The sequence below is a fragment of the Sabethes cyaneus genome, chromosome 2 (genome assembly GCF_943734655.1).
Source record: "Sabethes cyaneus chromosome 2, idSabCyanKW18_F2, whole genome shotgun sequence".
In the NCBI taxonomy this organism is placed as follows: Eukaryota; Metazoa; Arthropoda; class Insecta; order Diptera; family Culicidae; genus Sabethes; species Sabethes cyaneus.
Genome location: NC_071354.1, coordinates 185,832,629 through 185,848,003, shown reverse-complemented (window position 1 = coordinate 185,848,003; position 15,375 = coordinate 185,832,629). Strand labels below are relative to the sequence as shown.

Sequence of the window (15,375 nt, the reverse complement as noted above, 5' to 3'; positions counted from 1 at the left end):
AGAAAAAGAATAGATTAGGTTTCACAGACTTCGAACAACTTCTTTAAGTTGCAATGTCATCAAAATCTCGTCATTATCAATTAACGATGTGACGTATTATGCGCGTCAAGTCTCAGGCCCTATCCTTGCGTGAAATCAACGCAACTATCCAATGTATGAAATCCAACAAAGTTCCCGGGGTCCATCGCGTATCAGCAGAGATGCTCAAACCCGACGCCGTGCTATTTGTACGAGTGTTGCATCTTCAGCTATTCTCTATTACCTGGGGCACCACTATATTTCCGATAGAATAGTTGCAGCGTATCTTGGGGAAGGACCCTAAAAAGAGAGATCTGACAGCTTGCGGGGTAACAGTATTCAGTTCTGATAGCCGCTCCAGCTGAGTCGAATCGATATCGGGTGTACCTCAAGGCTCAGTTCTCGGACCAACGCTTTTCTGCTGCTACATACATGATCATTCGACTGTTCTCAAGTTTTGTTCCATCCAGATGTACACTGATGACGTTCAACTATAAGTCTATAAGACATCTTGATCCTTGCTCACTAGAAATAACCAGGATGGTAAATGTGTATCTGGAAAGAGTATCAGAGTGCTCACAACGTAACGGGCTTGTGATCAATACTGCCAATCAAAGCCAAGCGCTGTTTGTAGTTGGCGTAGACGAATACTTGTATGGGTTCCGGATCAATCAAACTGAGTGTTTGATCAAAGCTACTCTGGAACAAGTGATGTACTACGTGCGTGTATTGGAAGCAAGGCAATGGGCTGTCCCGTATGTTATTCAACATCGTTACTGAACGAGTCTCGAAACGAGAGAAACAATCTTCAGCAAAAATAACCAACAACTATTATTCGCATACGACCTCTACATCATTACTAGAAATTTTGAGACGGCGGAAGCAATCAACGCCAGACTAAAAATGGAGGCTAGGAAGATTGAGCTAAAGATCAATGCGTCTAAAAGGAGATAGGGTAATTTGCCAATGATCGCACAGCTAAGCCCCTGAGTTTTGAGTTTTAACGATATTTTCTAAATAAATAATTACAAATAGACAGAAACCTAAAAATCTGAATCGGATGCAAAATATGTTCACATTACATGGCCATTTTTACGAAATAAATAAGTTTTTCGTGAAAACATATGCGATTTTTGACAACGCTTGAATGCCCAATCGTTGAACACTTCTGAAGCCGTATTGTCCTATAGTTGGACACTTATAGTCCAATGGTTGGACATGCAATATATTGCACCGACCTCAAAGTTAATTTGATAGCTTACTATTAAGAATGAATACACTTTGAGATATATTTATTAAAAATAATCAGCAATTAGTTAACATGTTACTAATTATTAATATATTTCTTAAGGGATGGTAATTTCCCTTTCTAATCTTCGATGCCCTTATCCTACATATCTTATGCTTTCCCGCAATACATAGGGGAACTGTGGGTAAGACGAACAGGGTGGGTAAGACGGACAGGTGGTTGATTCTACTAATTAAGCATTAAAATTCGTATATGTTTTGATGGGCATCCAACCATCTTGCTATCTCATGCTGTCTGAACGTTTCCATCATCATTTAGAACTTTCCAATTTTGATAAAGTACAGAAAAACTAAAAATTGGAAATGATTCTGCGTCTGGATGTAACTTTTTTTCCATCGAAATTAAGCTTTTTGAGTGGTTTAATTCCAAAATGTTGCTCATAGCATGAAGTTTTTCGATTGTATACCTTTTCAAGCAACGTCTGCATTGAAATAATACGTAATTTCATTTGCGTATGAAAAATTGTGAACGCTTTAAAAAAATGTGTAATGATGGGGTGAAATGGACAACTGCTAGTGTGGGTAAGATGGTCAATGAACGTATTATAATAAAATGGTTGATTTTGCTTCTTGGTGATATCTCAAGCATATAAATGTAAATTTAACCGGCAAACGTGAACTTCAAACAAATTAGCAGTGGCCGGGCATGAAACAGTTTTTGGAATGCTTGTTCATATTGCCGCTGCCAAACAATTTTCTATTGGCTGCCTCTAGTGGGAGGGGGTGGACTGCCCCCTTCATTTTTTGCACGCTACACTACCATATTTTACGTATTCAAGTTGTTGAGGGTCAAAAATAATAATATGCTCTTAGTTGGAGCGATTTACAATACCTGTCCATCTTACCCCCACACATTGTCCGTTTCACCCGCAGCACTAAAAATGTTCACTTTTTCGGACCATTTTTAATACTCAAAATACACATTGAAAAACATTTTTTGTTAAATATTTCACTAGCTGCTTTTGAAAACAATATATTGAACTAAAGTAAACTGCATTTAGGTTTTATAAATCATTAGTTCTCTGTATTATATTAGTTGTTCTTCTTAACCTGTTCGTCTTACCCACAGTTCCCCTACATACTTTTGTTCCTTATTCTTCTATTTCCTGCGGCCTAATGGCAAGATGTGTTTTTACAAGGAAAACTATGTTTGTTTCTTTCCTGGTTACTCGAAACAAATTTGTTAGCAAGCTAATAATCTGAAAAACTGCGAATATCCGTTTCCTTAAAGTCTAAAAAATGCTCCATTCATCTTCGTTTTATCATCGAAACTTTATTTATAAAAGAAATAAAATTATAAAATTTTTCAAAAATAATGATAAAAAATTCTTTAGCTCTCAAAAAATATGAAAAACTTGCTCGCCATTGCACTGTGGTCCAGAAAGCCAAATTAGGTGGAAAAAATTGTTTACTCAGTAGTCGTTGATTTTAGACTATTTACGTCTTAGCAACATAATCTTGATTTAGGATGGCGCTTTTTTTGGCATGAGCTATTTTAGGGTGACCCTTAAATTAACCAAGATCCAGAAATTATCTTCAAAACGAAACAAGATAGAGCGATATTCACTGCAGCAATTTCATAGCTTGAAATATTTTGAGTAATATTGTAGAAGACGAAATCCTTCTATCTCGAACCGTTTCCATATTAGGGCGATTTTCCTGAGTCAAGTTAGGGTGACCCTGCTATTTTGCGATTTTTCTCCATAACTTTTTTATTTTGCATTTCTCGCAAAACACTTCTTCAGATGACTTTTGAAGCTCAATAAGACGCAACTTTTGGTGAAAAAAGAAATTGGCTATCTATTTTACTTCTACACTTATATTAAATTTTATGATAAAAATAGGCCGTTTTCAAATGTTAGTATCTCAGAAAGGTGCAAGCAGAATTAAAATCGGTTGATTGCGTTTGAAAGATCGTGATTTTTTGTGCATAATATCAAAAAATTGGAGAGTGGATTTTTGTCTATCTCAAATAAATCAACTTTGAATATGTGTGGTTTTAACATATTTAAGTATATAAAAGTAAACGAGTTGCGCCATAGCTCCGGAAGGCCTTGACTGTTCTTGATTAAACTTAGCGTACATGTTTCTTGACATAAGTAAATCAGTACAGGGGGTTGACAAAAGCGGGGTGGTCGCTGAAAATGGGAGCGAGAGGTACAAATAAATAAAAGTGGCTGCGATCATCTTGCATTAAGGGGCGAACCTGCCACAGGCTGGAAACCTCTCAAATATAGAATAATAATAATAATAATATCTTGCATTTGGTCTGTTAGAAGTTGTACAAGTGGCTGGGAGATAAGATGAAGAGCGTGTGAAAAGATGGGAGGGTCACAACTACGGAAGTAGAACAATATAAGGAAGACTTTGTGTCTCTTTCATTATCTTCGGAGAGACGTACACGTTTCTGTAGACAAAAGGGCCGCTGACCGAGAAGAGCTAATCAAGGGAAGGGGTAGATATGTCTAAATGAGGAAAAAAGCTTTGTTTTTTGTATTATAAGAATTTGCAAACTGAAACGTAGTGTTGTGAAGACCGCATTCGCGTGGTCGAATTTCTCTCACGATTTTCTTCTAACGAACACATATGCATGAGCATTTCTTTCGGATTTCTTTTCTGATATTCTCATGCACTGCGACAAGTTTTTGCCATAGTGTATTTAGTTATCACCTCCCAGTTGGCCTCGAGGTATGATGCTGGTCTAATAAGCCAGTCGTCATATGTTCGAATCCCGACTGGGAGAGGCTGTTAGAGTAAACAGGATCGTAGCAACTGGCCCTGCAGTTGTCCTGCACTCTAACAGCTGGCTGCAAAGTCTGTCGTATAAAAAACAGAAGGTCTAGTTTCTATAACGGAATGTAGCACCTAGGCTTTGCAATACTTTGCTATTTAGTTATCAGCTACGGTCGTTGCTTACGCTCGTCATTGCAACCCAGTAGTTGATACCTATCATCGCTCGCATTGGCCCGCACACTTACCCGCCTGTGTAAGCGAGGGTGCAAAATGAAGAAAAATGTAAAGAAAAATGAAGTAAAATCCGTATCCATACATCCTAGTGTGCCGCTCGTGCTTACGACCTATGTACAGCTCGTGAGCTTTGGATTCGCTGGCGGGATGTGTAGAAAGTTAATATGAGGCTGTACACTCGCGAGTGTGCAGGTAGCAGAATGTATATCGGAGACGAATGAATCTAATGTTTTAAAGTCTCCGTTAACAAATAAAAAACGAACGAACGCAGAATGTATGCACACAGTGCCAGCAGTTGTTTGGCGTAGGCTTGCGTCAGTGGAATACGCTTTGGATGCTATGCTTTTCACACACGCTCGCCTGTGATTTTCAACCTTATCGAAAACAAATGTCCAAGTGGCTGAAAGACAAAAGAATGGTGGCCTCTGATAAAAGGGGAGGTGGGAATCACGGAAATCCGCGTCGCGGGTAGAAAACTATTTAAACTTCTCATTCGGTAGTTCCACTCCATGATACTATGAAACACATATGATTTCATTACTTTGTCTACCATTCCCTCTGTTTATTGGAAAGTCTACCGTTTTTAATGTCTAACCTCATTATAAAGTTCAAGTCAACAAACATGAGGTTAAGTTTATACATTCTCTTTTAGATTTGGACCACTCACACAACTTATAACGGTTTAAATGCAATATAATTACTGCCACTTTTACTTATTTGTACCTCTCGCTCCCATTTTTAGCGACCACCCCGCTTTTGTCAACCCCCTGTACTGATTTACTTATGTCAAGAAACATGTACGCTAAGTTTAATCAAGAACAGTCAAGGCCTTCCGGAGCTATGGCGCAACTCGTTTACTTTTATATACTTAAATATGTTAAAACCACACATATTCAAAGTTGATTTATTTGAGATAGACAAAAATCCACTCTCCAATTTTTTGATATTATGCACAAAAAATCACGATCTTTCAAACGCAATCAACCGATTTTAATTCTGCTTGCACCTTTCTGAGATACTAACATTTGAAAACGGCCTATTTTTATCATAAAATTTAATATAAGTGTAGAAGTAAAATAGATAGCCAATTTCTTTTTTCACCAAAAGTTGCGTCTTATTGAGCTTCAAAAGTCATCTGAAGAAGTGTTTTGCGAGAAATGCAAAATAAAAAAGTTATGGAGAAAAATCGCAAAATAGCAGGGTCACCCTAACTTGACTCAGGAAAATCGCCCTAATATGGAAACGGTTCGAGATAGAAGGATTTCGTCTTCTACAATATTACTCAAAATATTTCAAGCTATGAAATTGCTGCAGTGAATATCGCTCTATCTTGTTTCGTTTTGAAGATAATTTCTGGATCTTGGTTAATTTAAGGGTCACCCTAAAATAGCTCATGCCAAAAAAAGCGCCATCCTAAATCAAGATTATGTTGCTAATACGTAAATAGTCTAAAATCAACGACTACTGAGTAAACAATTTTTTCCACCTAATTTGGCTTTCTGGACCATAGTGCATTGTTGGCGCACATTTAGAAAACAAAATACTTTCAACGTTATATAAAAAAATTGTTTCAACCCAATATTATTGTACAATATTCATAGAAGTATCTTACGTTGGCTGTCAGTACCATTAACACCGCAACGTTTCGGTGATTCAAACTTCTTAATTTTCTTCAAGTCTTTAGACTAAAATGATGATTTTTGTGATTACCCTAATTCAGGAGCAGGTACTTTTAGCACCAAATCAATTACACGATAATAAAATTTCTCAGATAAGGTGCAAGTACAAATAATTTAAACAAATCTGGAGTAGCTTTAATTTGCAATAGGACTATTTTTCTTGGAATTGTTGTATTAACACCAAAAAATCAAAAGCATGTATATAAAATAAAAAATTAATATCATTACCTAAATTTTCATCGGAAAGCTTTTGCGTACAAATGAAAACCATTTGTAAATAGTGCCGTAAACATAAAAACTGTCAAATTCACATGCATAATGAGAAGTAATGCGGGTTTTTTCATGCTATTTCAGTACTTGTACAACCTTAGGACAATCGTTGCTTTATTGTCCAATGATTAAACAGTCAAATTTTATACTTTAAAAATTATAAAAAAAAAAATATTTTCCTTGAAAATGTTGACAAATAGTGCATAGATCAATATCATTAGCTGTGTACAGCATGATATGGTAATATAATTGTTTTAAACGTTAATTAGTGAGACATGTTTCTTATCTGAAATGCTAACAAAATTGAGTGGTATAGCCCATATTGTATATGACAATGTTTAACTTGAATTTTTGTTTTTAAATCTTACCTTATGTAACGCTATTGTTACATGAAATGATCCACAACTGATCAAAGTGAGTAATTCGTGCACTTTGATAGGGCTTGAGCGCATATGTATTCTAGAATTAGCGTTTTATTGGACGCTGTCCAATCATTGGCATCGTTCAATGATAGGCAAAATACCCTATATGATAGAAAGAGGCTTCAGCGAAGACAACGATGAACTTAAGGTGGTTGATGAGTTTATTCATTTCGTATAAATCAACAGACGAAAACCTGAAAAGCCCCTCCAGGAGACCATCATGCAGCTAAAGAACAAGTCAGCTGAAAAAAATGGCATCGGAGCGGAGCATATTAAAATGGGACCAGAAAAGCTGGCCGTTTGCATGCACCGGCTAACTGTTAGAATTTGGGATACGGAGCAGCTACCGGAGGAGCGAGAACTATCGAGCGAACACCGTTCTCAATGCCGCCTATAAAGTGCTGTCCCAAATCATTCTCCGCCGACTATCACCAATTACGAGCAGATTTGTGGGAACTTATCAAGCCGGCTTTGTAAAACTTCGGTCTCAACGGATCAAATATTTACACTGCGGCAGATCGTCCAAAAGGGCCTTGAATACAGAATTCCCACGCAACATTTGTTTGTTGACTTCAAAGCCGCGTAAGATACCATCGACCAGAAAGAGCTATGGACCTGTTCTCGTCCAGGAAGCTCATCAAACTGATTCAATTAGCCGATGGATGGTACTCAGTGCTGTATTTGAATTTCGGGTGGATTGTCAAGTTTATTTGAATCACACAGACGGCTTCGTCAAGGTGATGTTCTCGTATGCCTGCTGTTCAACATAGCGTTACAAGGTGTCATGAACCGAGCGGATATCAACACGGGCCACGATCTTCAACAAATCTTGTCATTTCGACTGCTTTACTGATGACATGGATGTAATCGGCAGTGGCTGAACTGTACACCAGACTAAGCACAGCAGAAAAGATTGGGTTAAAGATAAATACGTCTAAAAAAATTACATGCTGGCCAGTGGAACCGAGCCGACCGACGCCGCAGGTAGTTGACGTCAAGCTACCTTGGCTCACTAGTAACGGCGGAAAACGATACCAGCCGTGAGATTCGGAGGCGTATTATCAGCGGAAGTCGTGCTTACTATGGGCTTCACAAGCAATTGCGGTCGAGCAGACTAAGCCCCCGTACAAACATGGACATGGGATATGCAGTCTCCTTTTGTCCAGCGCCTCTATGGTCCAAAGGTACAAGTACCAGCGATCCAGTAAAAACTGAGAAAAACCAACACTGCCAGCAGTTCAGTAGTCATGCCTTTGGGCTGACAGATAAAAGAATGCTGCCAGGGGTAAAACTATGCGGGTATGCGCTGAATGCGTTTTATATTTGCCTTCATGCAGGGCTGTCAATTTTTTCGAGCACTGCTCTTCTGCTGGTATTCTTTGACTTTGAAAAAGCGTTTGACCGACTCAATCACGGAAACATCTGAAGCGCATCTCATCGGGGCTCAATGCAAAGCGTTATCGTGTACGGCTTTGCACAATGGTGTCTTATCCGAGTTAATAAGAGTTACTCCCAAGCAACAATGTGAGTTTTATTGTACTCTTATGGTGGTTTTAAAGGCCAATTTTGGTCTTAAATGCCATCATAAGAGTGTAATAAAACCCAAATTGTTGCTTGGGCTGTTTGTATGAGGCAGAGCTGCATATTATCATCATTGTGGATGAGCAGAGGTTGAAGGATTCGCAAATTGAATATATACATCAAGCATCGGCAAGCAACTTTATCACAAGTATTGACTAAAATGAACGGTTCAATTCGCCACATCGAATGAGCCGCGTACATTCACGCATAAAATAGACCCTACAGTGATTCATACCCTCTTATTCAGCAACTCCTATTCCTACCTCCTCGTGGTACCAGCCGGAATACGAGTTACTTTGGTGGAAATCGAGTAACCAACCCCAGTGGAAGCCAAGGTCGTATGCCGACAGGAAAGGAAGGCTCTTTCGAGCTTCGTTGGCTTTCCGGCGAAACAGGGGGATGGTGTAGAAGGCTTTGCAAGCCGTCACCACGAAAAATACTAAAGCACGGAACGAAGAACAAGAAAATTCTCACTGGAACAATCGGAATAGACCCACGCGACAAAAAAGGACTATGGATTGGAAACTCGGGACGTGGAACTGCCGATCTCTCAACTTCCAAGGGAGCACTCGAGTGCTCTCCGACGTATTGAAGAGCCGCAAGTTCGACGTCGTAGCGCTGCAGGAGGTGTGCTGGAAGGGCTCAACAGTACGTACGTTCAGAGATGGACATACCATCTACCAGAGCTGCGGCAACACACACGAGCTGGGTAAGCTTTCATAGTGATGGGCGAGATGCGGGAACGGGTGATTGGGTGGTGGCCAATCAATCCTCGAATGTGCAGGTTGAGAATCAAGGGCCGATTCTTCAACATAAGCATCATCAACGTGCACAGCCCTCACCTCCGAAGTACCGATGACGACAAGGATGAATTCTACGCGCAGTTGGAGAGTGAATACGACCGCTGCCCAAAACATGATATCAATATCGTCATCGGGGATTTCAATGCTCAGGTCGACCAGGAGGAGGAATACAAACCGGTGATTGGAAGGTTCAGTGCACACCAGCGGACTAATGAAATGGACCTAAGACTTATCGACCTTGCCGCCTCCAAGAATATGGCCGTACATAGTACCTTTTTCCAGCACAGAAGCCATCACAAGTACACCTGATGGTCACCAAATCAGACAGAATCACAGATCGACCACGTTTTGATCGACAATCGGCACTTCTCAGACATTATCGACGTCAGATCCTATCGAAGCGCTAACGTTGACTCGGACCACTGCCTAGTGATGGTTAAGATGCGCCCAAGACTCTCCGTTGTAAACAATATTCGGTACCGACGCCAGCCTCGGTTAGATCTCGCGCGGCTGAAGCAGCCACATATCGCCGCAAACTATGCGCATTCACTCGAAGCGGCGCTGCCGGAAGAGGACGAGCTGGACGAAGGCCCTGTCGAGGACTGAAAACTATCAAAACAGCCATCAGCAGTGTAGCGGAGAGCTCCATCGGGTATGTGGCCCGGAATCAGCGGAACGATTGGTTTGACGATTAATGTAGGAGGGCGATGGGTGTGGAGAATGCTGCGCGAGCGGCCAAGATGCGCAGTGCCACACGTCAGAACGTGGAAAGACATAAACAGAAGAAGATGCAGCGAAACCAAATCTTTCGGGAGAAAAAGCGCTACCTGGAAGAGCAGGAATATGCAGAGTTGGAGCGGCTGCATCGTTCTCGGGAAACGCGAAAATTCTACCAGAAACTGAATGGATACCGCAAAGGCTTTGTGCCGCGAGCCGTGTCGGGATAAGACTGGCAGTATTCTGATGGACGATCGTGAGGTGACCGATAGGTAGAAGCAGCACTTCGACGAACACCTGAATGGCCCCCAGGCGGAGAACTATGGCGACGGGGAAAGCGATTTCGACGGTGCAACAAACGGGGAAGAGGTGCCAGCCCCAACGATAGACGAAGTTAAGGAGGTCATCATGCAGCTAAAGAACAATAAGTCAGCTGGAAAAGATGGCATCGGAGCAGAGCTTATTAAAATGGGACCAGAAAAGCTGGCCGTTTGTCTACACCGACTAATTGTTAGAATTTGGGATACGGAACAGCTACCGGAGGAGTGGAAAGATGGGGTTATCTGCCCGATCTACAAAAAGGGCGACAAGTTGGACTGTGAGAACTATCGAGCGATCACCGTTCTCAATGCCGCCTATAAAGTGCTGTCCCAAATCATTTTCCGCCGTCTATCACCAATTACGAATAGATTTGTGGGAACTTATCAAGCCGGCTTCGTCGAAGGTCGGTCTACAACAGATCAAATATTTACACTGCGGCAAATCCCCCAAAAGAGCCATGAATACAGAGTTCCCACGCATCATTTGTTCGTTGACTTCAAAGCCGCATATGATACCATCGACCGGAAAGAGCTATGAAAAATCAAGGACGAGAACAGGTTCCCCAGGAAGCTCATCAAACTGATTAAATCTACGATGCATGGTACACAGTGCTGTGTTCGGGTTTCGGGTGGATTGTCAAGTTCATTCGAATCACACAGAGGGCTTCATCAAGGTGATGGTCTTTCATGCCTGCTGTTCAACATAGGTGTTATGAACCGAGCGGATATCAACACACGGGGCACGATAATCAACAAATCTAGTCAATTCGTCTGCTTTGCCGATGACATGGCTATTATCGGCAGAACATCTGTGGCATCATCTGGCTGAACAGTACACCAGACTAAATCGCAAAGCAGAAAAGATTGGGTTAAAGGTAAATACGTCTAAAACAAAGTACATGTTGGCCAGCAGAACCGAGGTCGTACGACACCGCTTGAGCAGTAGTGTATTGATCGACGGCGATGAGTTTGAGGTAGTCGATGAAATTGTCTACCTTGGCTCATTGGTAACGGCGGACAATGATACCAACCGTGAGATTTGGAGGCGTATTATCAGCGGAAGTCGTGCTTATTATGGGCTCCACAAGCAATTGCGGTCGAGCAGACTAAGTCCCCGTAAAAAGTGCACCCTGTACAAGACGCTCATTGGACCGGTTGTTCTCTACGGGCCTGAAACATGAACAATGCTCGAGCAGGATCTGCGAGTGCTCGGAGTTTTCGAACGGCGAGTGCTAAGAACGATCTTCGGCGGCGTACAGGAACGGAGTATGGAGGCGGAGGATGAACCATGAACTGGCACAGCTCTTTGGCGAATCCAGTATCCAGAAGGTGGCTAAAACTGCAAAGATGGTGTTCGCCTCAAATACGGTAGGAACAAGACGACCAGGAGCGCAGCGAGCAAGATGTAGCGAGATCTGGCGAAGAGTACTCGGTGTCCGAGGAATTGGAGAGAATAATGATAGAATAATAATGAATAAATGAAATATTCAATTCTTGGACAAGAACTTGTCCTTGAGCCAGGGGATAGCCATTGCAGGTGATCGTAGGCAGTGGAGATTCCTGATTTCATCCCTTTGTTCTGCTGGACCGGTGGACATACACCAATAACTAAGTGTTTTGATGGCAAAGCTTAAAAGTTATAATAGTTCTGTTCGAAAGTCTACCACCAAAACAAACAAAAAACAGTTATTGCAATACGATACTTAGCTTCTGAAAATAAGCTCGTGTTCATAGTACCTACATGTTTAAGAACTTAATTTAACAAGAACGACTTTCCATTGCGTCGAGCTTGTTGCGCGGGGCAATTGAATACTTAGCGTTTTCCTTTTGATTGCTTTTTACTCACTTTCTCTGCTATGTGGTAAAATGATCAAATGATTAAAGCCGCATTAAAATAAAAATAAACTCCGCTCGAATATTTACCAAACTAATACCAAAATAAGCGCAAGTATGAAATACGAATTTAAAATGAAAAAAAGCATATGTTCAAAAATATTTGCAAAAATCTCTAATCACTTGTAAAAGTGATGCAAAGGCAAGTTCCATTAAAGTAAAATGCAAAACGCCTCCATCGAACGGAAACTGACGGATTCACATGGTTACCTATGCGTCAACGTTTACTATCTCCAAGCTTATAGGTAGTCGTGAAGCGCAAAAATAGATTTATATTACATATGAGTTTCTCATCATGGTAATAAATTTATAATTGGTTTCAAAGATTATAGTCTCGAAAAGCCGGTGCTGACAGACATAATTTTATATCTCAAAACACTTCCAGTGTCCAGTGACCTTCGAGATTCTAATAATAACACACGCCTAAGTTAATGGCAGGTATAGGATTACTGTCTCGCCAAAATATGGACTAAGAAGATTCGATCACAAATTTAGATTTCGTCATGATTGCAAATCAAACTATTCTGTCGAAACCACTAACTGCTGCATCTCCGACAATAATGTGCATTATATCCATATTTGCTCATTTTTAATACTTTTAAAACAACCTTTCCAACAGGAAACGGAATTGGAAAGGATGATGGAATTAGTAATTATTTGTATACACTTACATCAACAATTCCCTTAAAATTTGACTTTTACATTGCAACTTACATTGTAGAATTATCCCACTCCAGCTGGCTAACGTTCTTGTAGCGCCCGTTGATGACCTCCTCGTCCTCGGAGTCCGAGTTCTCCGACTCGGAGCTCTCGTCCGACAGATTATCGTTCTGCATCGGATTGATGGTGATGGTCAGGGCCGAATCGTCCCAATCGAGCTGCTGCTCCGGTGCCACCTTCGGACACGGTTGGTGCTTGTCCAGGTTTCGCGACTGGCTGCTATCGCCCAGGCCGCCACCACCGTTGTTCCGCAGGCGAGCGATTCCGACGCCACAGATCAACAGCACAAACGACGCACAGATGACCACGATCAACATGGTCGAGTGGGACGAGGCCAGCTGGGCCTTTTCGTGTGCCAGGTTGTGCACCTTGGACTGCGATTCCTGGATGTCGTGCGAGTGGAGCATCGCGTGGGCGTACTGGTTGGTTTCTGTGAAAATAAAATCGTAGAAAACAGAAAATTGAAAAATGGATGAACAGTTATTGAAGGTTGATCATACTTACCATGCGAATCGGAAGCCACGGCAGCTCCGGTGTGGGACTGTCCATCGTTGGCCACTGATGGCAGAACCGACGGTACTGCCAGCAGTACGTTTGGTGCCGTAGTTGCCGATGTCGGTTGCTGCTTCGGATGGAGCACCGTCAGCGTCAGGGTGTACTCAGCGCTTCGGAAGTGGTCATCCACCTGGGAGCAGGTCAACTTGAACACTCGGTTCAAATAGTAAGCCGGTTTCTTGTTGATGTACACCAATGATTTGAGAATGTGCTGATAGTTATCGATGGTATCGTAGCCGATCATTTCGACTCCGTCCTTGCTGATTTTGGTCTTGATGTCAAATTTGAACAACGAATCATCGGTGCCTTCCTTGTCGTCGATGGTTATCTCTTCGTGGTCCGGATTCAGACTGGGAAAAACATTTACGTTACAGGCGTCCAATTTCTGCAGAGATTGACGAATCTCTTTGCCGGTGTAGATACTGATGTTGATCTGGGCAAGAATTTTGACTCCATCCTTAATGTCCGGGTAGGAAACCAAGTGGTTTGAGTTTCCGGTAATGACAATCTGTGGTTTTTGATCAACTGTGAGTGGTTTATCTACCAAGATCTTGCTGTAAAGAGTACTGGAGGGTGTGACCGGTTCGGAAGAAATATTGGACGATGTAACCATAATATAGGTATCGATCGTCGGTAACCGGATGGCTTTCTTGTTTGGACAGCTTACGGTAGTCATTACTTGGATGTTGCGACGACCAATGGTTGGGTTATCCTTATTGTTGACATACTGAATCTGCTGAAGTAGCAGCTCAATGTTACTCTTGTTGCTACCTTCAATGACAATTTTGTTCATTTGAGTGTTGGATTGAATCTGCTGCTCTGGTTCCAGGAAATGATCTGCTGGCGGAAGTAACTTTTCTGCACAATCCGTTCCGCAACGAATTTGATTCGGAGTGAGTGTCTTCTTCAGTGATAATTTGATTTCGGAAATGTCTCCGCTGAAGCCGTGTTTTAGACGATTTTCCGATCCCTGATAGCAAGCACCGATGGCAAGGGTAGTGTTAATACCGTGAGCCGCATGCAGAGGCCAATCGTCGATGACCTCCGGATTGCTGTGCCGATCTTCGACGTTGCTTTCGAACTTGACTCCATCGATGTAGAGGTCAACCTTGGGGAGGTCTACGTTGATTGTATAGTGATGCCACTCGTTGTCACATACTTGTGGGATCTTCCAGCGCCATTCAGCTGGGCTGAAGATGTTCAGGTCACCATCGTTGAAGTTTTTGCGCAGCAACAGGATAAGTCGACAGTTTCGGACGAAGAGAGCCATGTGGTGGCGGTTCATTTTGTGATCGTCCGCACTACAAATAATGTGTTCCTTGGTATGCTTGTCACTAGAAGAGATGCTGTGATGTCTGAACATTGTCATGACACTGAATTGGTGAGAGGAAAAATCTTGTGCTTTAATGACGTTCTTCGGGATGATCGCTCCAGAACTACCATCAAAGTGGAAAATCGATTCAGCTCCTTCGTCGTACACCAAATCCTTAGTCCATTCGGTGTTCTTCTGCAGTAAATCAACCAATCCAGTTTCCATTTGTTCGTCATCACTCAACTTCTTCAAGCACTGGCTAGCATCCCGATCACATCCGAACGAAATGTGCTTGGTCTTGAGGGCGACCGATGATTGAATTACCATATCTTCACCCTTGCACTGCATGTCACACAGCTCGAGGTGGATCTTCGGAAACAGCAAAACGCTCTCCACCGAGTTGGCAATGTAATCGATTCGTTCGGCCACTCCCATGACATGTGCTTCACAAACCCGTCGCACTCGAATGTTTACCATGACCGGGGCGGACTGTTTCATCGCGCAATCGTAGGCCACCACCGACAGAATGTGGTTGTGCGATGCCTTGTGCGACAGCGGCTCCGTGTTCCGGATCGAGCCCTCATTATCGATCGTGAACGGCTGGTCGCTGGTAAGAATCTCATACTTGCACACGTCGCCAAACAGCGGCGTACAGTCCTTGTCTGTCGCTTCCACTCGGATAATTTCCTGATACAGCCGGCCTTCGTCCACCTGGAAAGAAGGACAATATGAAGCGTTAATAATGAGTTTCTCTCTCGCGGTGGAATTCTTTGCTTGTGCCCTGGTCGACCTCGGCGCGAGACGTGCCCA

The 15,375-nt window shown here is 42.2% G+C and overlaps 1 protein-coding gene across 4 annotated transcripts in view; it reads right to left on the bottom strand.

Moving 5' to 3' along the window:
- LOC128737996 (calsyntenin-1) overlaps nucleotides 1-15,375 on the bottom strand; it is a 323,240-nt gene that overhangs the window by 11,399 nt on the left and 296,466 nt on the right. For 3 of the 4 annotated variants that reach the window (XM_053832789.1, XM_053832792.1, XM_053832791.1), the window contains exons 6-7: nucleotides 13,203-15,276; nucleotides 12,693-13,128 (exon numbers count right to left, since the gene is read on the bottom strand). In XM_053832789.1, coding sequence (XP_053688764.1) covers nucleotides 12,693-13,128; nucleotides 13,203-15,276 — 2,510 coding nt within the window. Of the gene's footprint in view, nucleotides 1-12,688; nucleotides 13,129-13,202; nucleotides 15,277-15,375 lie in introns of those variants that run through there. The other variant, XM_053832790.1, reaches the window with a different exon arrangement.